The sequence below is a fragment of the Sinohyriopsis cumingii genome, chromosome 13, assembly GCF_028554795.1.
Source record: "Sinohyriopsis cumingii isolate HCF-2022 chromosome 13, ASM2855479v2, whole genome shotgun sequence".
Lineage (NCBI taxonomy): Eukaryota > Metazoa > Mollusca > Bivalvia > Unionida > Unionidae > Sinohyriopsis > Sinohyriopsis cumingii.
Genome location: NC_142973.1, coordinates 24,735,894 through 24,757,676, shown reverse-complemented (window position 1 = coordinate 24,757,676; position 21,783 = coordinate 24,735,894). Strand labels below are relative to the sequence as shown.

The 21,783-nt window shown below is 34.2% G+C and overlaps 2 protein-coding genes across 2 annotated transcripts in view; one reads left to right on the top strand and one right to left on the bottom strand.

The window, feature by feature from the left end:
- LOC149785074 (uncharacterized) overlaps positions 1–21,520 on the top strand; it is a 116,519-nt gene extending 94,999 nt beyond the window's left edge. Inside the window, exon 13 of the mRNA XM_089978803.1 lies at positions 18,667–21,520. Within this exon, the coding sequence (XP_089834929.1) occupies positions 18,667–19,097 (431 nt within the window). The 3' untranslated portion in view covers positions 19,098–21,520. The remainder of the gene's footprint in view (positions 1–18,666) is intronic.
- LOC149785075 (E3 SUMO-protein ligase ZBED1-like) lies at positions 11,644–14,221 on the bottom strand. The gene is made up of 2 exons (XM_089931254.1): positions 12,707–14,221; positions 11,644–12,141 (listed from the first exon to the last, which is right to left on the bottom strand). Exons 1-2 carry the CDS (start codon positions 14,219–14,221, stop codon positions 11,644–11,646), a joined length of 2,013 nt encoding a protein of 670 aa, XP_089787380.1.
- Positions 21,521–21,783: the final 263 nt, after the last annotated feature.

Here is a 21,783-nt window from a genome sequence, read left to right as displayed (position 1 = left end):
CAAAATAGTTTGTTTAAATTTAGAGTTCTTTTCCCTAAAACCTATCCTACCTAGCATCTACTTTTTTGTTGAAGAAAAAGAACATACAAACTATTGTTAAGTTTGGCCAAATTGTATTTCGAGTTGGGCCGAATTGTCTTTGGGACAAATTCACTATAATCCGGCATAAATGATACAACTTTACCATCTCTCCCCTATTCGATCCCACAGATTAAATACAATAAATAAATAAAATTATGGGATAATGTTGTTATGGTTCTGAGAGGCCGAATATATTAAATATGCCGGAGAAATAGCGGAATGAAATGTCAGTCATAAATACTCCAATGTACTTATCCTTCCCTTTGGTTAATAAAAAGTCACACTCGCCTATATTGCTAAATCTCAATAACGAACACACACACACACACACAAATATATATATATATATATATATATATATATATATATATATATATATATATATATATATATATATATCGCTGAAAAGTAGCATTCACAGTGCATCATTTAATGCAAACGGAGGAAATAATAATGATATCCAGTCATTTAGAACACTTGATTGCGTTAACGGTAAATTGGGCAAGGTCATCTTGAGGTTATTGAAACAGAACAGATTTCTATAAAACTTTTACACTACCGGTCACAACAGAATAATTTTCATAAATGACTTCGGTGTTTCTGACAGTATATTCATCTGGGCATGCATACAGTATCAATCGTAATGTAAAGAAATGTTTATGACTATAGGTAACTAAATTATGTTGTCGAATATTTCTCTTTATTTCTTTCGCTTTTTTTTCTTTCAATCTTTTTATTTGTCTTTCTTCCAAATTCTATTTAGTTGGTACTTTTTATATTCTCTACATTTTCCTTAATTTCGTTCTTTCTGTCTTTTTTTCTTTCTAGCTTACTTATATTTATTCTTTGAAAGATTTGGGCACAACTTGGACATTTTGTCTTCTACATTTTAATCCCTCTGATTTTCTATTAATAATTTATCATACACTCATAATACATCAAATCTAATTTTACCAGCGTTAAATGTATAAACTAGTCTTCTATCGTACTATCTGAATGCCTGAAAATTATTAAGAAGCACACGCTTTCTTTCCTCAAATGCGGAGTTCTCTGATTACAATACTGATGGAGAAACATGTTTATGTTAGCAGACGTGTAATCTATTGACATGGCAATAATTGCAGAACCACAAGCAACGTTTGAGTCGATTGAACTCCCTTTGGCATAGGACTAGATGTTTATATGACCCCTGAAAAGGCAGTACGCGTATGATGCACAGGTGCTATAATCGTGCACCATTCTCCCCAACACAACACAGAATATTTACATTTATTTTATGCTAAGCAGTGAATTACTCGATTTTCTAATTAAAATAATATTGATATTTCACTGCAGTGAGAAAATAACAATATTTTTTCAAAAAATAACAAAAAATTTTCACTACAGGAACTACTTTTTTGGGTCAGAACATACTTACCTCCCCTTGATTTTCTGTCAGTGAACTACTTTTAACTTATGTAGATGTCATTGTCATTATTAATAATCCCTGTCTGTTATCCTTGAAACTTGTAGTTTGTTAGTCTGGAAATATCAGTTAATTTTTATCACTCTGATTTGCAACTAATTTTGTGCGCACGTACACATAGCACAGCAGAACATGTACGGTAAACATCTGACATTACCGTAAGAAATCTGCTAATTTACTGTGTCACAAACTTTAGGTAGCCAACTGATGTGAGCATAAAATAAAAAGAATATTTGTTTGAAACGAATGAATAACGGATACATTTCATCTCGTGGGTGAAAAACTCTAGTATTTTCACTCGTGGCTTCGCCACTCGTGAAAATACTGAGTTTTTCATCCACTCGATGAAATATATCCGTTATTCACTCGTTTCAAGCAAATATCCTCTATGTATATCTGACTCTTTCCTTAAGGATTTGCACAAGAAAATCAAATTCAAATTTACGGCGCTGTTCCTATTTATTAATTTACTTTTGCCTGAATGCTCTGTTTGTAAAACAAATACTATTTTCAATAAAAACGTAATGCTGAGCAGAAAAAAAAAAAGAATTAGATTAAACAAAAATTAAAATTGTTTGATTTGCTTTTTTCTGTTACTTAGTTTAAGACTAAAGAGTTGTAACAGGAGTAAGTTATGTGCTCCTATTCATAGTATAACTATACTATCTGTAACTTTACAACAATTTTTCTGTATTTTAATCGATGCGATACATCATTTTATACTCGTAAAGTATATAAACAAATTCTCATGAATTATTCAGGGTGACAACGGGGTTGTTTATCTGGCAATATGAAGAGCAGTACAAAATAAAACAGCATCGGTTTCATAGAAAAATTAAAAATCGGCTATTAATTTACTTTTACATATATCATTTTATTTAAGTTTCATTTACATGTGGGAAATCAAGGTTTTTCTTTCCAACCAGGATACATTTTTCGTATCTGTTTCAACGTAACGAATTTTCCATCTAATGGTCAGAAGTCAATTCGTTATTTTTCTACAAATTAGAGAAATGATATTTTCTTAAAGTTATTGTCCTGGGAAATTCAGCTTTTAAAATCACAACCCCAACTCTCGAAAATAAAAAGTAGTTGATCACATGAAAGAAAATAAATTCTATCTTGGAATAGTGTTGTTTGCCAAACAAAGGGGTTAATGAACGTTTATCCAACCGTTCTGTAATTTTTGTTAATTTTGTTTAAAAGGCTTTTCCACTTACTATTTCATGTGACAAAAAGAATACGCGAAGTAATCTTTGGGATTATTAAACTGTAAATACTTTAGATATTTTTAAGCTTGATGACTTGCGGCCACGCCCTTAAATCTTAAAGCTTAGACCAGGGAAGGACATACTAGTGCCAACTGGTGTATACTCTAAGTTGAATTTAATTTGCCACGAATTAGGCAAGTGATAGAAGTTGGAAGGACAGTTAAAACAATAAATTTAGCTAGCGAGAAAACGACATAGTCTTTATAAAGACTTTAATTGTGCAGTTGAACAAGGCAGTTGGTCACACTGAAAAGGACTGAAAGGCGTACTTGGGAGGGAGTGCGTCCCTCTATTTCTTTCCAGTTGGGAAAACGAGTGTTATCCCTTTCCCCTGTTTTCCGATCGGATTTAAAACAAAAGATTGCTTGGAACTCTTACAGATATTGCTCTCATTAACTTAACATGACTAACCTATCACTTTCCCGTCTTCATCGTAAAGCTGATATTTAGTCTCTTATTATATGTCTTTGCAGAATCTATATATAGGCTCCTACATATAAGACTGAACAGTAAATTCGTTTTGAATAGTTTATTTTATATATTTCCTATCCCAATCCATAGTTTATAGTGTTTTTTGTGTTTTTTTTAAAAAAACAAGAAGCTTGTACTTCCTCTTGTAGGATAAATGTACATCATTTCCGGTTGGCGTACTCTATAGGTAGGTAATCTTAGTTAAGTGGACGTAACAGCGTTGTATACTTCTATTTCGAGTAAATGAATTATTATTTCATCTTTATACTTGATGATTTTTTTTTCGAGGATAAATACTTTCAATCACCTAATGCAAATCTAATGTAAAAGGTAAAATATTATAGTGTGGCCTGTGACCTTTAGACTACACATCTTAGGACTTGAAGCAGCTTTACCAAAGTTTGTTTTATGGATTAGCTATGTGTTTAACTTTTGTTTTCTGTAGTTTGAAATTTGACATTGAAACATACGTTATTATCATTAGATCCTCTTGTACTGCTTAATTATTTGAACTAATTCTCATTTCATAATCAGTTGTAAACTGACTCAATGAAAATAAAAATATAATGTTCAAAATAACACTAAAACTTGTATGAATACTACCTTCAAATTTTGTGTCTTTGTTCAGCTTTTTCCCATCTCTTCACTGTTCTTTTCTCTTTCGAAACTATCATTCACTTTCCAGCTACCGTTGTCATGCAAAATGTACCGTAACCGATGTAATAAAAATAGATTCTAGTTGAAAGAGTTTCTAAATGGTTGATGATAACCATGCATTTTTGTTCTACTTACATAATTTGTGATATTTTCAAGTGCTTTACCCGTAAAATAAAGTACTTCTAGTACTTCTAGTAGCTGAAAGAATGTGGTCGATAATCATCCAAGCTCTTTTTATTGACACATACACACACCAAAATTTTACTTTTCATGGTGGCAAGTCAGTACGCATTTACTCATGGGCACGTTGGAGAAGAGGTACCGATCAATTAATATATAAATCATGCAATCACGTGAGAATCTATTGGTGTAGAAAGTTTGTTGTTTCGCTCATTTTCTTATACATATATGTTTATATTCCGAGTTACGTGCAGTCAAATTGTGAATTAAACATGCGAGTATAAAGCAGTTTCTCTTTGATGGAATGTCAACATATACAATGCTAGAATGTACGATACGTACATGAGGGACATTCTCGTCTTATTATTAGATTTGGATGTTAACCTCGCCTTAGAATTAGACATACCCGTGAATCAAGCCATTCCTGGTTCCGGCCGCTTGGTTGTTTCTGAAAACTTTGCATAGAAAAATCATCTGCAAACCACATTTTGTTTATTTTGCTAAGTAATTGCTAAATATTTGTAATATTATGATTCACAAGACAAAACTAAACATAAATGGAGTAAATCTGAATTTATTGAAAAACAGATTAAACAATCGAGACGAGGTTTGAGCATGCCATTTTACATAATTCTAAGAGAAACATTCTGTGACGAAAGTCTCGTCCCGAAAGAACCGAGTGCAAGTCGAGAGCAATACTAGAAGTTTGAGGTATTGAAAGATGCTTACGTTTACATCAAATCGATACAAACTCTTCAACATAAATATAATTACGAGGTCAGTCGATAAAGGGCACATGGTTCCAACTTAATGCCAGTAGTAACCCTAATTAAACACGATAATAATGAAAATTGAATAACTTTACCTTTCTAAAATCTCGTGACCAACCCTGTATATCACAGAACGAGACTGTTCTTGATTTACGCTTCTGTATCCAGAAAACCAGAAGAGCCGTCACATTTTTGTAAAACTATGAGCTTGAATCACGTATGAACAATTTTCCACACATAACGAATGAACTGCTACTTTCAGGACACACTGTACTAATTATACGAAAGAACCGTGAACCAGTCTAGAAATGGGTGAACAAATAATAGATTATATACGGGTTTGGTGGTCCATAATTGGTTAATAATGAAAATTAAAATTTTAGTAGAAATATCTTTTGAGAGCTAATCCTATCTGTAATTGTAAAAAAAAATAGACAAAATTCTATTGATGAAATTTTAGCATTCTTACAGGCTTGACTCAGGAGTACTCAATAATGAAAGCAGCACCTGATTCATTTGGTGCAGAATCAATAATACGTGTTTCATGCACATGTAGATTAAAAAAATGCCGCAGATTATATGGTGTTCTCCACACAGAAGCTTGCACCAATGATAGTTGTGCATGGAGAAATATAAGTCTGATCATCAGCACCCAGAAATTTTAAGTTATTGAATTTTGAATACGATGGTGTTTCCATATGTTTACTATGGGAGTTGAATTAGTACCATAATTCCTTCATTGTTGTCCTAAACCATGCTAGAGAAATAAGAAAATGAAAAGGCAGTGTACCAGCAGAACATTTTCTCCGTTTCATTTCAGTTCATAATTGGGTCAGCTTTGAAAGCTGTTGTGCCTTAACTTTTACTTCTCACTATCAGACGAAATAATACCTATTTAGCTCATATATCCTCTGTTTTATGTTCACCCATTTGTAGACTATCCCTAATATGTTTCCTCTTTATAATAAGTGCCATGAATCTCAAAAGTATGCTCCATTCTTTGGTCTGGTAAAATACTTCCCTTAACACTACTAAAATTATTCTAAAATGTATTTATCGTAAACAATTAACATTCTTCCCGAGAAAGACTAATAGTTCGCCTGTATTAAATATCAGCATATTTCGTCACAACTAGCTCACAATGTAATATCTGAAACATGCAAGAATGAGGTAACCATGGAAGTGATATTGATGAAAGTTTGATAAAAAATGAATTAACCGGTTTAAACTGGATAAGACAGCATAAGTGACCAGGTCCTAGGTTTTCTATACTCATGTTTGATATGTCTATGCAGGCTTTATAAAGTGTCGCGAAGCAGCAAGGATTGACATTTCCATACAGGCTGCATTAAGTTCCACGTAGCAGAAATGTTTCACATTTCAAAACAGCTGCATTAACTGTCGCGTTGCAGCAAGTTTTGACTCGTCAAGACAACATTTCGAAAAAAGATAGAAAATATATATCTATGAAGTTCTTTATCCTATTTATGCAAAGAGTGAAGACTTATATATATATATATATATATATATATATATATATATATATATATATATATATATATATATATATATATATATATATATATATATATATATATATATATATATATATATGTGTGTCTGTGTGTGTGTGTGTGTGTGTGTGTATATGTATATGTAACTAGATGTGTATTATGGCGTTAACGGTAAATTGATCAATTTGATCTTTAACTAATTGAAACATAACAGATATCTGTAAAACTTTTGTATGGTATGAATCATAACATAAAACATAGAACAATTTTCATAAATATGTTCAGTGTTTCTCAAAGTATAATCATCTAAGCAAGCATGCAGTATTATTCGTGATGTAAAAATGTTTATGACTATAGGCGGTTTCACGGTTAGTGTCTTCCCTTGAAAACACCAGAGGGCATATTGGTGGAACTCACTTCCGGATAGTTCAATCAATTAAGATGGCAGATTTAGATCAAGAAAATTTAACAGTCCGCTCACATTATGCAAGCCGGATCGATATGTCACTATCTTAAAAAGAAATTCTATCAATATTTGATCAATTATTTTTACATCTTTTATTTTTTTCAATAACTTGCGCTGCACCCAGCTTTTAAATAAATATTCTCTGCCCATTTCAGAACTTCATTATTTTTCCATTACTACCTTATGCTCTAGTTTGTATTATTTGATTGTGCGAAAGTGTATCGCTGCTTAAAAAGATCTTGCAATTTATTTCGCTTAAAGAATAATGAAACTATGCTTATTTTGTACAGTTTCAATCATAGCAGTTAATGGAGGTTGAACGACAACGAGAAAAAAATTCTAACTTCTTGAGGTTCTTTTATTATTGATTTAGACTGTTGCTTTTTTATTAATGTTCATTATATTTTTCATGAAATAACTTGAGTTTTTTTTATACAAAATGCACAAATGTCAACTACGCTTGAAAAGACAGGTCCACGTAAGAGTCTCCTTGATGATTATTTTAATTTTATTTCCTTGAACGGTTGGAAATTTTAGAGTATACAGTTTGGAGAAATATCGATGTTAGACACACTATGCATGTATAGGACATTTGTGGCTCTCACCTATCTGCCTGTCCGTCTTTATGTATGTCTGTCTCCTTTCATCTGGTGCATGGGTATGTATATCCTCGAATGAACGGATACGTATATTACATAAACATACTTCTGGTTAAAAACGAGTATAAAATGATGCTAAGTTAGAAAGAGCGACTGATAGATAAAGACAACAAATATGAATATTTGTGAGTATCCATTTATTATTGACTTGTAGAGTATGTTCTTATAAGCAGTCTCTTTTTTTAAATCATACTGTTTGCAATTTTACATCCAGTCAGGTGGATCAATATTGATTTAAAAGGCGAATCAAAGTAATATGACAGAATCTGTGAAATAATTGTGAAATAATTGGATCTTTAAAACTTACATATTTGATACAAGAAAAGTTAAACAGAATTAAACTAATTTTAAGAAGGCTGTTCTAGATGAATTTGCTGGTGGCAATCAAAAATGTTGTCTAAAGACCCCAGCAAATTTGAGAGTCATTACGTGTCAGCATAAGCAAAGGAAAATTATGCTGGAAGTTATTGTATGTACCGTCCGATATCTGATGTTTCAAAAGTCAAAAAGAAAATGAAACCAAAGAAAAAAAACGTCATTGGGCATGTTATTTAATCTGAATATTGTACTAAATTTACACCCAGATATGAATAAATATTCCGTCTGCATTAATTACACTCCTTTATCATTATGATAGCTAATGTAATTATTGCTTTGTTAAGTTCCTCTGAAGACATTAAAATACTGTGTTTCATTTAAAAAAACAGAAAAACTTTTCTGGTTTAAAATATTCAGCATTACAAATCAGCTGACGTATCGGATTCGTGTTATAATTTTCTTATCGAACTTGTGTTATAACTTTCTTAACTCGTGTTATAAACGAACTATTAGCCTTGCGAATGTAACTGAGAAAGAAGGATATATCAACATATGAAAAATGCAAATTGTTGAGATTGTTTTCGTTAAAGTTATATAACCAAAAATGTGCAATAAATGCTTAAAATCGGAGAGCAGAGTGAAATGTTTCTGTAAATGTGCCTAAAATTATGAAAAGTGAATCTATATTATCAGGTATGGAAAGTGTATTTAATTTAAGTATTTGATATCATTTAAGTATGGAAAGTAAATATTATTTAATTATCTGATATAATATAAGTATGGACACCGAATCTAATTATCTGATTTAATGTCTATAATTATTCTCCTAGTGTGAACAAAAGACGTTTGACATGTATAATTGATTCATTGGTTTAACCATAATGATCTACAGCTAAGATACATTCCTTTGTTGACTTTATGTTTCGCTAACCAAGTGTAGAACGGTGAACTAACCGGAACTGGAAATTTTTTGTGGGCATTCGCATTGGAGCTAAGGGAGGTAATTGTTTAGGCGCTACGATCAGTAACTCCGTTGCAACCGTGAAAACCCCTATTGCTAACTAAGTTATAATGTCGAATATTTCTTTTTCATTCTTTTAGTTTACTTTCTTCCTATCTTTTCATTTCTCTGTCTTCCTAATTCCATTTGGTCAGTACTTTTACATTTTCTACATTTTCCCGCCCCCGGTCCTAGGATGTGCGGGGCCCAAGGCAGCAAAATCGATGAACGGGGCCCCAAGCAAAACTCGCATTGCGTTGGCCTTGCCCTAGGGCCGGACCTGCATTTTCCTTTATTTCGTTCTTTCAATCTCTTTTTCTTTCTAGCTTACTTATGTTTATCCTTTACAAGTAATTCTGAGATTAATATAATTAGCACACTCCTTTGAAAGATTTGGGCACAACTTAGATAATTTGTATTCGAAATTTTAATCGCTTTGGTTTTTTCTATTAATAATTTATTATATACTCATACTACATCAAATCTAATTTTACCAGCGTAAACTTTATGAATGACCTCTCTCGTACTATCTGAATGCCTCAAAATTGTTAACAAGCACTGGCTTTCTATCCTCAAATGGGAGGTGTCTGGTTTCAATACTGATGGAGAAACATGTTTATGTTAGCAGACGTGTATAATCAATTGACATGGCAGTACTTGCAGAACCTCGAGCAATGTGCTTAGTTTGAGTCAATTGAACTCTCTTTGGCAAAGGAGATGTTCATATGACTCCTGAAAAGGCGGCACGCGTATGATGCACAGGTGCTATAATCATGCACCATTCTCCCCAACACAACACAAAACATTTACATGCATATCTGACTCTTTCCTTAAGGATTTGCAAAAGAAAATCAAAATTCAAATTTATGACGCTGTTCCTATTTATTAATATTAAATGTCATTTTGTACTCGTCAAGTAAATATACAGATTCTCATTAATTATTCATTCCACATCAATGTCAGTTGGGACTGTCTAGTGAGACTGGGGAAATTGTATAGGGCCTGTCTAGGGAAAAGGATGGTAGAGGAACAAACACAACAGAGACTAGGGGTGAAACGATACGCCTGTGCCACGTATCGATACGATACACGATACACAGCCTACGATACGATACATATCGATACATGTATCAAACTGAAAATGGGATTATCACAGTACATTTGATTAATCATGTGAATGTATATATTGAATGGTATTTTTAAGTTCAAACAGTGTCAAATATGCAATGTATCAGCAGTGAGTCACCTTGTTAACCTGTTATGTATAATGATAACAGAGAAAAAATTGAATCAAGATACAATGTCACGACTACTAACATTGTTGTTCTGTGTAACCAAATAAAATATAACAAAATCTTTGATGTGTTTCTTTATCCTTCATTCAATAAAAATGAAATGTTACAAGTTTTGTGTCTGATTCATCATGCAACAACATACTGGAACAAAATAATATATTAAAAAGTACACGTAACACAAAAATACAACAAAAATTTAAAATGCTTAGGATTAGGAAATCATAATTATGCAACCTTTTCTAAGCTGTATACTTTCCTCCTTTCTTCAGTTCAAGAAAGATCATCTTAAAAAACACAAATGATAAACTTCACTGCAGCAAACACTAATTAATTTCACATAAATTGCCATGTGTGTAATTGAAGTCTATAGATGAATTAAAGAAAGTTCCTAATAACTGAAGATGATATCCTCATCAACTTAAATGCATCTTCCAGCAAATGAATAAATCTTCTTAAGTCACAAACTCAGTGTTCTAAAACTAGCTGACAATTGTGATGACTGTAAATGGCATAAATGAACTGAATTAGATAATTCTGCCTAACAGATGCACAGGACTATTACAAGTTTTGTGTCTGATTCATCATGCAATAACATACTGCAACACAATAACACACTAAAAAGTACATGTAATACAAAAATACAAAATAAGTTTAAAATTATTGGGATTCAGAAATAATAATTATGCAGTGTTAAACCTGAGATCTGTTATATCAATCTATGTCACACAAACACCCAACTGCAGTGTAAAAACTGAGATCTGTTATATCTATCTACAACACATACAAGCACCCAACTGCAGTGTCAAAACCTCCGTCTGCGGCGGTTCGAGTCTAAGATTCAGCCAATGTGGGCATGTGAGAAAGCTTGCCAGTAGCTTCTCGTGGGTCGGTGGTTCTTTCCGGGGTTTTCCGGGTTCTTCCTCCACCATTAATACTGGCCGCCATGTATAGCCTATCGTGCTGAAAAATGGCGTTAAACCCCACAACAACAACAACAACAACAGTGTTAAACCTGAGATCTGCTATATCAATTTACAACTTGCAGGCACCTAACTGCAGTATTGAACCTGAGATCTACTACATCCATCTTTATCACACAAGCACCCAACTGCAAACAACGTTGAGCCTGAGATCTGTTATATGAATCTATAATACACAGCACCTAACTGCAAATAATGTTGAACCTGATATATGCTATATCAGTCAATAACGCGCAAGCACCTAACTGCAAACAGTGTTAAATGTAATTTCACATAAATTGTCATGTGTATTTGAATCCAATAACTGAATTAAAGAAAAGTTCATGATGATTGAAAATGATATCCTCATCAACATAAATGCGTTTTCCAGAAAATGAATGAATCTTCTTAAGTCACAAACTCATTGTTCTAAAACTATCTGGCAATTGTGATGACTCTGTAAAAGGCATAAATGAACTGAATTAGATCATTCTGCATAACATTTGCACAAGACTGTCAGACTACTCATCACAACTTTCAAAGTTTCATATTCTTCTTCAAAAAAATCAAAATATCCACATTCTCCCCAGTCAGAGAGGCTCTTTGTGCTGATACAACATCTCCAGCAGTTGAAAAGACTCTTTCAGACGGCACTGATGTTGCTGGAATAGTCAACAACATCTTGGCTAGTTTGGCCAGCAAAGGGAATGATGTTTCGTTGAATTTCCACAAGATCAGTGGGTTGTCACCAATATGTATACTAGATGTCTCATTCCTATAACGTGTTATCTCTGTGTCTGCCCTCTGAAAGAGGGACTTTGATGGCTCCACCTTGACCACGTACACATCTCCAAAAAGATCTTCAAGTGCACCCTTTTTCACTGGAGGCTCATCAACTTCAACCTTCGCTGTTGCTGCTGGTCTGTTATCTCGTTCTGTAACTTGTACTGCAGGAAGCTGTGATAGTGGGGGAAGACTAGATGGTAGTACATGAGTGAGTTCATCAGTCTTCTCTGTCTTCACTACTGTTTCACACTGTAATAAAAATCAAAATTATATAATATGTACTCCTTAAGTTAATACGAATCTCGCAATTTTATGTTAATTAACATTTTAGCATTAATTCACTGGCATTTAATATAAATAAAACAACATGATTTTATCAATATAAGATCAATATTGAATATTAAGAAATATTTGTGTATATGAAGTTATGAACTTCAAACAATGAAGTTATGTAATAGTTTGTGTGTTTGCTCTATGTGTGTGTGTGTGTGTGTGTGTGTGTGTGTGTGTGTGTGTGTGTGTGTGTGTGTGTGTGTGTGTGTGTGTGTGTGTGTGTGTGTGTGTGTGTGTGTGTCAGTGTTTCAGAGGGAGATGGAGAGAATCGGATGACATAAGAACTTTGAAGGTGACTCTGGGGCATACCAAGATCAGTGGTGCATCTAGGGTAACCTTTGGGGACAAGTGTCCAATTTTAACTACCAAAAGAAATTTCATATATCCTTAAAATCTTGAAAGGGGAAAATAATATTATGTTATGCTTCAACTGCTGCACGTAGATAACACAACGATACTCATATGTAAATTTTTGACTTACCTCATTGACCTTCACTGTTTGCATGACAATGGAAGCATATATTTGGATCCTTGTAGCATCGTCTACATCAGTTAGAGCCCTAAATCTTGGATCTAGGGCACAACTCTGCAACAGAAACTGCTGCGTGTCCTTGTCATTGTATCTTTTGTCTAGGTCTTGGGAGATTGCCACCTTGACTGCCTTCACAAGTGCAGAGTCACTTTCTTGCACTTCCATTGCACTAATAATACGATGTTTAAGAGGAAAAATCATTGATATGGTAGGTGCTTCTTCATCGCACAATATCGTTGTAATGGTTTTCATTGGTTTGAGCAGTTTGAGAATATCCTCTGCATTTGATACATCATCCTCTGATAAAGTGTTTAAGTCCGTCTCCCTCTGTCTGATTTCCTTACTTAATAGAGTAGCTACAATGGCAGGCTGCTGCTCTAAAAATCGATCAATCATATCATAAGAACTATTCCAACGTGTCTGGACATCTTGGATAAGTTTGTGTTTAGGAAGCTGCAACAGCTCTTGTTTGGATTTCAGCAGGGTAGTAGCAGTTGTACTGCGATGGAAAAACGAGACAATGTGCCGGATCCTCCCAAGAAGGCGTGACATCTGATGAACTTGCAACCCTCTCTGGGTTGCTAGATTTATAGTATGTGCAAAGCACTTGATATGTGGTGTGAACTTTGCCTCTTGAATAGCAACATCCATGTTAGCAGCATTATCTCTTACTATGGGGAGTAACTTGTGGGGCCTTTCCAGTTGCCATTCCTTACTGGCATCGTCTAGTACTGCTCCTATATTTTTACCAGTGTGAGACTCGTGTAAAGGTCTCGTCTGAAGAACAAAGCTTTTCATGCACCATTCCTTATCAACCAAGTGAGCTGTGATTGTTATGTAACTCTCTGTAGCCCTTGAAGTCCAACCATCTGTAGTAATGGCCACTGATTCTGCCTCTGATATGGTGCTTTGCACTTCTTGTCTGGTGTGAAGGTATAGGTCTGGGATAACTTTCTCTGCGAAGTGTGTTCTTGATGGGATGATGTAGCGAGGTTCCATGGTACGAATCAGATTTCTGAAACCTAGCGAATCAACCACTGAGAAAGGGCGCATATCATGTGCAATAAACATCGCTATATGCTTAGTGATTGTCTGTGATCTTTGCGATGATGGAATTAATGGAGACTGAAAAACTTCAGTCAATCTGAGCTGACCAGTGGTTGTTGGATGTGATGGCTTAGGAGTAGGAGAAACACTGACCTTGGGAGCTGAAATCTTGTCATCTTTAAAAGGAATTCCAATGGCAATGATTGGGTGGTGCCGTTTTAAATGTGTAGACATATTTGTGGTGTTTCCAGTAATCCTAAGAGCTGTAAAACACAGTTTGCAAACACACCTGGACTTGTCTAATTTTCTTACTACATTCTCATACTTCACAGGATATCCAAAATAGTTCCAGGCCGATGATCTTCTAATCGCAGGTAACTCGAGTTCAATTTTTTCGGCCTTTTGCGTCTGCTCCATTTGACCGGATGTTGGAATCACCTTGGTCACCCCGCTGCTTGTAGTTCATTGCATGAAAGCATCCCAAACGTCTTAGTGATTAAGAATAATCATAAGTTCTATCACCGGTTCCACGCCCATACCGATAGTTTAGCCCCACGCAAAGAGAAAAGAATTGACACTTACATTATTATAATAATTGTAAGAAAAAAAAATTTCCTTCAGAAACTATTATTAATTTATGTCTTTGATTATATTTTTAAATTATGGTATTATTTAAAAAACAAAAAATAATGTAATTTCCTAGTACAAGGAAACTCTTATCTATAGAACTGATCCGGGTGCGGGAACGGAGATGACTAACTGAATCTCACACGCTATACTTCATGTGTATACAAAACAACTACCGCGACAGTTTGGTCTAATGAGCTCCTAATTTAATTATCATAACTGCTGAAGATTTATGTAGCTATTATAAGGTAGATATCGTTTTGTATCGATTCTTCACCTTGTGTATCGATATGTGTATCGAAATGGCAAAAGTATCGATGCATCGATGTATCGATGAATCGTTTCACCCCTAACAGAGACAGAGAGATATTTACTAACACAAGGCAGAGATTTATATATTAATGCATTACCTAGACCTGAAATTATGTTGGCGGTGTTAATAAATTTGCATAATTGTAATTATGCCATAAATAGCATTAATCAAAAGAAAGACCAGCGCCAAAATGAATGTGACTAAAAGTAACGTAAAAATGACGAAATTGTCCAGAATTGAAAGGAGACTAAACATATCCCCGAACAGTAGATTACATTGGTTTCGACTAAAATGGATAACGCAAGTAACTATTTATAGTCTCAACTTGTGTGACGATCGTGAATAAACATCCATGTATCTATTTATGGCTAAAACCTGTTGAAATTCCTATGAAATCCAACTATCTATTTATAGCTCCAACTTGTGGGAAATTCCTTTGGAGTTGCCGGAATGACGTTGAAATCAATGTCATACCGCCTTAGGGACTCCATCCCCGGATTTTCTGTCGGGGTTTACTCCCTTAGCCTTTCCCATGAGTGGGTATAGCTACAAGGCAGCAGAGGTTTGGAATCGGAGTTTTCCTTCTCCTAGATGAGCTACCATCCAAGGTTTACGAGTCCCATCTACCCGAAGCAACTGGTTTTAAGGCGCCAGTGGGCCGCCTTCACCCCTTCTCCTGTCAGTAGAAAACATGGTCTGCCGGGCTTCAAATCTAAGCCACTCGCGAAGGCCAGGAGCTGGATTTTAGTTGACAGAGGCAGTAAGAAACGTAAGCCGTATGGGGCATTTTGGAGGATTGGGGCGCTTGTCTCCCACCCCCACCCCGGGCAATGTCAACCTTAGACCATGGGAGTTTTATAGAGACAAACAAAGACCAAAACGTACACACAAAAACATACGCGCGCACACATACACACAAACACCACACAAACACACACACACACACGTACTACACAGAGGGAATTAGTATCAGTATATGTCTGTCTCTGTTGTGTTTGGTCCTCTACCATCCTTGTCCCTGGACAGGCCCTATACAATTTTGCCATTCTCCCTAGATAGTTCCAACCTATGTTAAACTTTCCCTTGTCCCGCAATAGTCCCACCCATGTTAAATTTCCCATTGTTAAAGTCCCCTTGTCCTTAAACGTTCCCAGAGTGTTTTTCCTTATATGTTCTCATTTGCCCTACGGTATCAGTCTATGTCGATGTGTTATATATGTCTATGTTTATATCTCTCCTGTATTTGTCTCTTCCTAGAGTGGTGCGTATTCAGGTCAGCCACTTGCAACATTGTTGCCCCAGTTCCGCCCAATTGAGGTCAGCCCCTTGCTACATGGTTACCAATGTCTAGTACCGTGACGTCACCTCACCTGTTCGATTCCTATTATAGCTATACAACAATTCCACTTTCCCTTGACACTTATACAGGCCAATATTCCCTTTGTTCAATTCCCCTTGACGCTAAACGTGCCTAGGGTGATCTGAAAAGTCTTGACGCTATACAGGCCCAAGGGGTTTCTGTAATGTATTTTTCCATTGACGCTATATCGCCCCCATTAACTACTACCAAACTATACATAAGTGGAGTAAATTTACATTGATTGAAAAACAGATCAAAAAATTGAGAGGAGTTTTGAACATGCCATTTTACGTAATTCTAAGAGAAAAAAGTCTGTGACGTTTCGAAAGAACCAAGGGCACTACTTTGTGGAATTCTAGTAGTTTGAGATATTGAAAGATGAATAGGTTTACATCATATCGATAACTCTTCAACATAAATATAATTATACCGTCAGTGGATAAAGGACACATGGTTCCAATTTAATCCCAGTAGTAACCCTAATTAAACAGGATAATATTGAAAAATCAATAACTTTACATTTCTAAAATCCCATTACCAACAGCACAGCACAGAATCGTTCTTGATTTATGCTTCTCTATCCAGAAAACCATAACAGCCGTCATATTTTTGTAAAGCTATGTGCTTGAATCACGCTGGACAATTTTCTACACATAACGAATGAACTGCTACTTTCATTGTTGTCCTAAATCAAGCTAGAGAAAGAAGAAAATAAAAAAGCAGTGTACCAGCAGAACATTTCTCCATCTCGTTTCAGTTCATAATTGGGTCAGCTTTGAAAGCTGTTGTGCCTTAATTTTTGCTTTTCATTATTAACAAACTAATACCTCTCTAGCTAGTATATCCTCTATTTTATGTTTACCCATTTGTAGACTATCCCTAATATTTCCTCTTTATAATAAGTGCCATGAATCTCAAAAGTACGCTACATACTTTAGTCTCGTAAAAGACTTCCCTTAACACAACTAAAATTATTCTAAAATGTGTTTATCGTAAACAATTAAACATTCGTCCCGAGAAAGACTTGTTTCCCTGTATGGAACATCAGCATATTTTATTACAGCTAGCTCACAATGCAATATCCGAAACATGCATGAATGAGGTAACCACTGAAGTACTATTAAGGAAGTTTTTGAAAAAACTGAATAAAATATTTAACTACTGCGAACGTTTAATCCGCCAAATGTACTGACGTTTTCATAATTTAAATATAAGTATCCTGATGCATATAAAATGAAAATGCAAAATAAAATTTAGACGTCATCAACTCTGTAAAACTTAAAATACAAGATGAAATATAGTCATCACCTTTTTTCCACGTGATTTAAGTTAGTAATTGTGCATCCCATTATATCAGTGTGGAATATATTTTAAATATAATATTTCAGTATCTGCTAATATATGTTTTACTGTGGTACATCCCAAGAAGACATTACTTTTTTTCATTGCATGCTTAGTGATTTCTGTTTTACTTAGATATTTATCTTGTAACGACTCTATGATCTTAAACTAAGTAACAGAAAAGAGTGGATACCAACAAGTTTTGTAAAATTCAACAAATAATTTATTTCGCTAGAATACAAAATGAAAATTTTGATTTCCGGTGGTATTCCAAATAAGTTAAAATACTGAATGTGCTGATGTGCCTGTGATCTCGAATATGCTAATGTGCCCGTGGCCTGGAATGTGGTGATGTGCTGAGAGATTTTCAATGTAACACAATAATATAATCCAAAAACTGTTCTTGTCTGAATTCGCTATAATTAAAAATCAATGTTCCATGATAAGAATACTACTGATCACTTTAATTCCCGTGAATAATAATTCGAAGAAATGAATCCATACAAATGAAAAACTGAGAAGAACAATAAGGTCAATTGTGCTTTAGATGTTAAGGCAATAATAAGAAATTTTTAGATAAACAAGTTTATATACCCTTCTATTTGACCTATGTTACAATTACCATTTTCAGGAAATGCTTTGACACTCAATGGAATTTTCCATTTTAAAAGTCTCTAAAGACAAATTCAAGGGTGTAAATATGTTTACTATTAAAAATTATCTGAATATTTTATCCACAATCGTAGAGAAAATTATTGCTATGTATTCTGTTGTTCGCAAAATGAATGTCACTGGTCAGATACACTATGAACTTGATGCTGGATTAGATCAAACACAAAGCACATATGTATATAACATAATCATTTAGAAAAGCCAACAAATAATAGAAATTAAATATACATAACAAAATATATAATACTTGTATGGGAGAGGACCTTTATAAAGTTGCGAGAAACTGGTTCAATCCCATCGCTCTTCAAAGATAAGAAAAGTTCTGAAAAGTAAGTGAGGACATGTGTACAAAGGTATAAAATAGCATATTAAAGAGAAAAGATTAATACATTATTCCCTATTAGGAAAATAGTAGTTTTGATATACATGTTGACAACAGTTTAAATTGCAAGCGAAAGTAATCTAGTTATCTCATTATTATACGAGACTTCAATAGGTATTGGTATTTACCTTCAGTCTTAACTCCATTTTGTATTATTTCCTTGACAGCTGCTGCAGCAAGTGATCGAAAGCCAACAGTTGCTTTTTCCGTCCAACTCTCAAACGACATGGTTGACGTATCCCCAGGTCATCGAGTAATCTTTGACAAAGTTGTTCTCAACCAAGAAGGGGCATTCGACGTCACAACGGGGATCTTTCGGGCGCCCGTTTCAGGGATCTACCAATTTTTTCTGCAAACCTGCTCTCCACCAAAGAAATTTGGTCACCTATATCTGATACAAGATGGACGAACGGTTGGATTCGCACCTACCTCCAGTTCTGATTGGTCATGTATTGGTATTTCATCCGTTGTCCAGTTACAAGAAGGGAATAAGGTCTGGGTTGAAATGTCGGGATATGCCTCTGGTCTCTACTTCCTCACAGATAAATATATGCACATTCGCACTGCTCTGTCCGGCTTCTACGTTGGAAGGGCGTGAGACGTTTGGACATTTTAAATCTTTAGTCTCCAAAGTTACATCAAGAAATAGTTTCAAAATTTAAACTTCCACTAATTCCAAAACAATACTTTTATATCCATTAACAGTAGCGCACGATCAGCGAAATGACAAATAAGAATTGCCTTCATATGTGTCATCAAAGTACAGATAACATTCAGGTACCTGCTCTGAGCATTAAAGTTTCCTTTAACTATATATACATTAATATTTCTGATTTTTCGTGATTCATTTTTTACAATTCATGTGAAAACCCCAAGCATATTTGGAGGAACGTATTTTAAGTCGGGTCAGTGCAATAAAAATTTATTGTATTACCCCAAAGTTAATTTATCATTACACTACGATTCTTTAAGTAAATGAGAAAATTCGAACAAAAAGTTAAATTCCCTACTTTGTTGTGAAATTGTTTTCACATTTTATTTTGTTTTGTTCCTTTGTTACAAACAAGTATGCACGCAAAAAGATTCATTATAGAAAAGTAAATACTTCAAAACTTGTTAACATTCAGCATCAGTTTTCGTGTGTATTCTGTTCAACCGAATTTTCCACTTAACAAAAGAACTTATTGGCTATTGTATTATTTGTTTATTTTAGATGATTAGGCCTAATAATTCGGGGTTGGGTTGGGGTTCGCATCGGTGTGTATTAAGGGTCCAATATAACATCACCCGTCAGATAACGTGCACCAGGATATACTTATGAGAATAAGAACAAATGTGAATCCTTTTCGAGCATCCAATAAAACACAATAATGCAGAAAAAACGAGTAGTGTTCCTTTCCATATACAGAAGAATCGGGGTAAACTGAGCAAGTTCAGTGTGATTCTTACATTCCGTATCACCGTTATCATATTTTCCAACATTGAACCAGAACGTGAACAATCTACAATATTAAATATCATACATATTTATAATGTAAACAATGAAATTCATTATTTTAAATTTATTGCCCAAGACAAATAACGATGTTATGGTTGGGGAGCCTTGTACTCACCGTTTGCGAAGACGGTTATTGAAAATAACGTCTAAATTATGAACTGAAATTATATCAGTTAATTGTGATTTATCAATTTTATTTCAAAGATTGTCTCAGTTTTAAGGAACATATCTACAGCAACAATAATAACAAGAAAAAAATTAATGAATACAAAAGATAGGAAGGCAGTAAGCCACGAAGAAAATATGTAAGACATGCATAATTTATTTTAATTTTCTATTGAACGTGTTTAGCGTAGATAAGATTAATGGAAACAGCAACCTTTCTATTAATTTATGTTGATTCAATTCTTGATGGGTTCCGTTGAAAAGAATTAGTTCTATTGTGAGCAAAGAATATTTTCAAACAAATTGTTTCTCTTTGCCATCTAGAATTACGAAATATAGTGGAATTTTAAAGTTTCGAGCAGGTCTTCTATGTTTAAAATATGTATTGTTTTTCTTAGTGTCGCGCTTTTGTTTTGTATGTTTCAACAAGATTTATTCATTGACGAGAAAAATTAATTTGTAATCGGAGTTTTTTTAGTCATGTATTCAGAATATAAGAGAAGTTTGATCATAAATTGTTCGTACACTGTTTTTACCTTCCCAAAACAAATGTTGAATGGTTTTTTCTTCATCATACCAGAAACTACAAATATTAGATTGGATTACACCCATCTTGGTTGAATAGCCCTTTACAGGTAATATTCTATGAAGTATTCTTCACTGGAGCTATAGTATTCTAGAGCTTTCGAATGCATTTTGTAAATCAGTTTACTTATCTCTGGGTTTGAATTCGACGCTCGTGACAAATAATATTTCCAATTCACGACCTAAATATTTCCCTGTATCTACTAAACATATATAGAATTTATATTTATTAAATATTGCTAAGGCAAAACCGTCGATTTGCAGAGACTTTTTCATATGCCAATGCAGTTTACTTTGCATTAATAAATCGACAAATCTAAGCTCAGAAATTTTACTTTAATTTTAGGACAGAGATATTTTACAAAGTTAGGTACATGTAATGCTTCATTTGCTTCAAATCGTGTATTTTGTGAATTATTGGCTGTTTTCATACGAAAATAAAGAGATTATGCTTGCTAGCACATTTCTTGCGCAAATTAGTAAGTGAACATTGTTGAGCCGAGGGTGCTGTATCAACAAGAGAGAGATTTTAAGGCGTAACACTTTTGACGAAATGATATTAATTATTATGAGTTTACCTGGATGGATTTTCGTGTATGTTTTTCTGTATGCATTCAAACGTGGATTGCATGGCATTGTCAGGATTGCAGTCTTTTTCCTTAACAGATGCTGCATCGTACTTATTAATATCCGATTTTTCAATTGTTTTCAAACATGATTATGATTTTGTTGGCAGGTAAATCGCTAATTAAACCATATTATTACTATATTCAGTCAAGAGTTTTTCTCTAAATACTTGTACCGTTTTCTCGTAGAGTTTGACAGGTATACAATATTCATTGGGTGACAATGAGTATCGAATATAAAAAAGTAACGAGTAGTCTTATATAAGGGGATTTCTAGCTCAAGTCCCTATTTTTGTACTTGGACAACCTACATGATTTTATCCCCAACATCCTCCCCCAGGTTAATCAAAACGTATTTGAAAACTTCGTTTGCTGAGGTAACAAAATCGATTTTATCGTTGGTTACCAAC

What these genes read in the sequence shown, in the direction of transcription:
- LOC149785075 (XM_089931254.1), bottom strand. Translation starts at nt 14,221, where the DNA reads ATGGAGCAGACGCAAAAGGCCGAAAAAATTGAACTCGAGTTACCTGCG. An exon ending in AAACAGTGAAGGTCAATGAG is followed by an intron (nt 12,142 to 12,706) that starts GTAAGTCAAAAA and finishes TTTTTATTACAG; the next exon opens with TGTGAAACAGTAGTGAAGAC.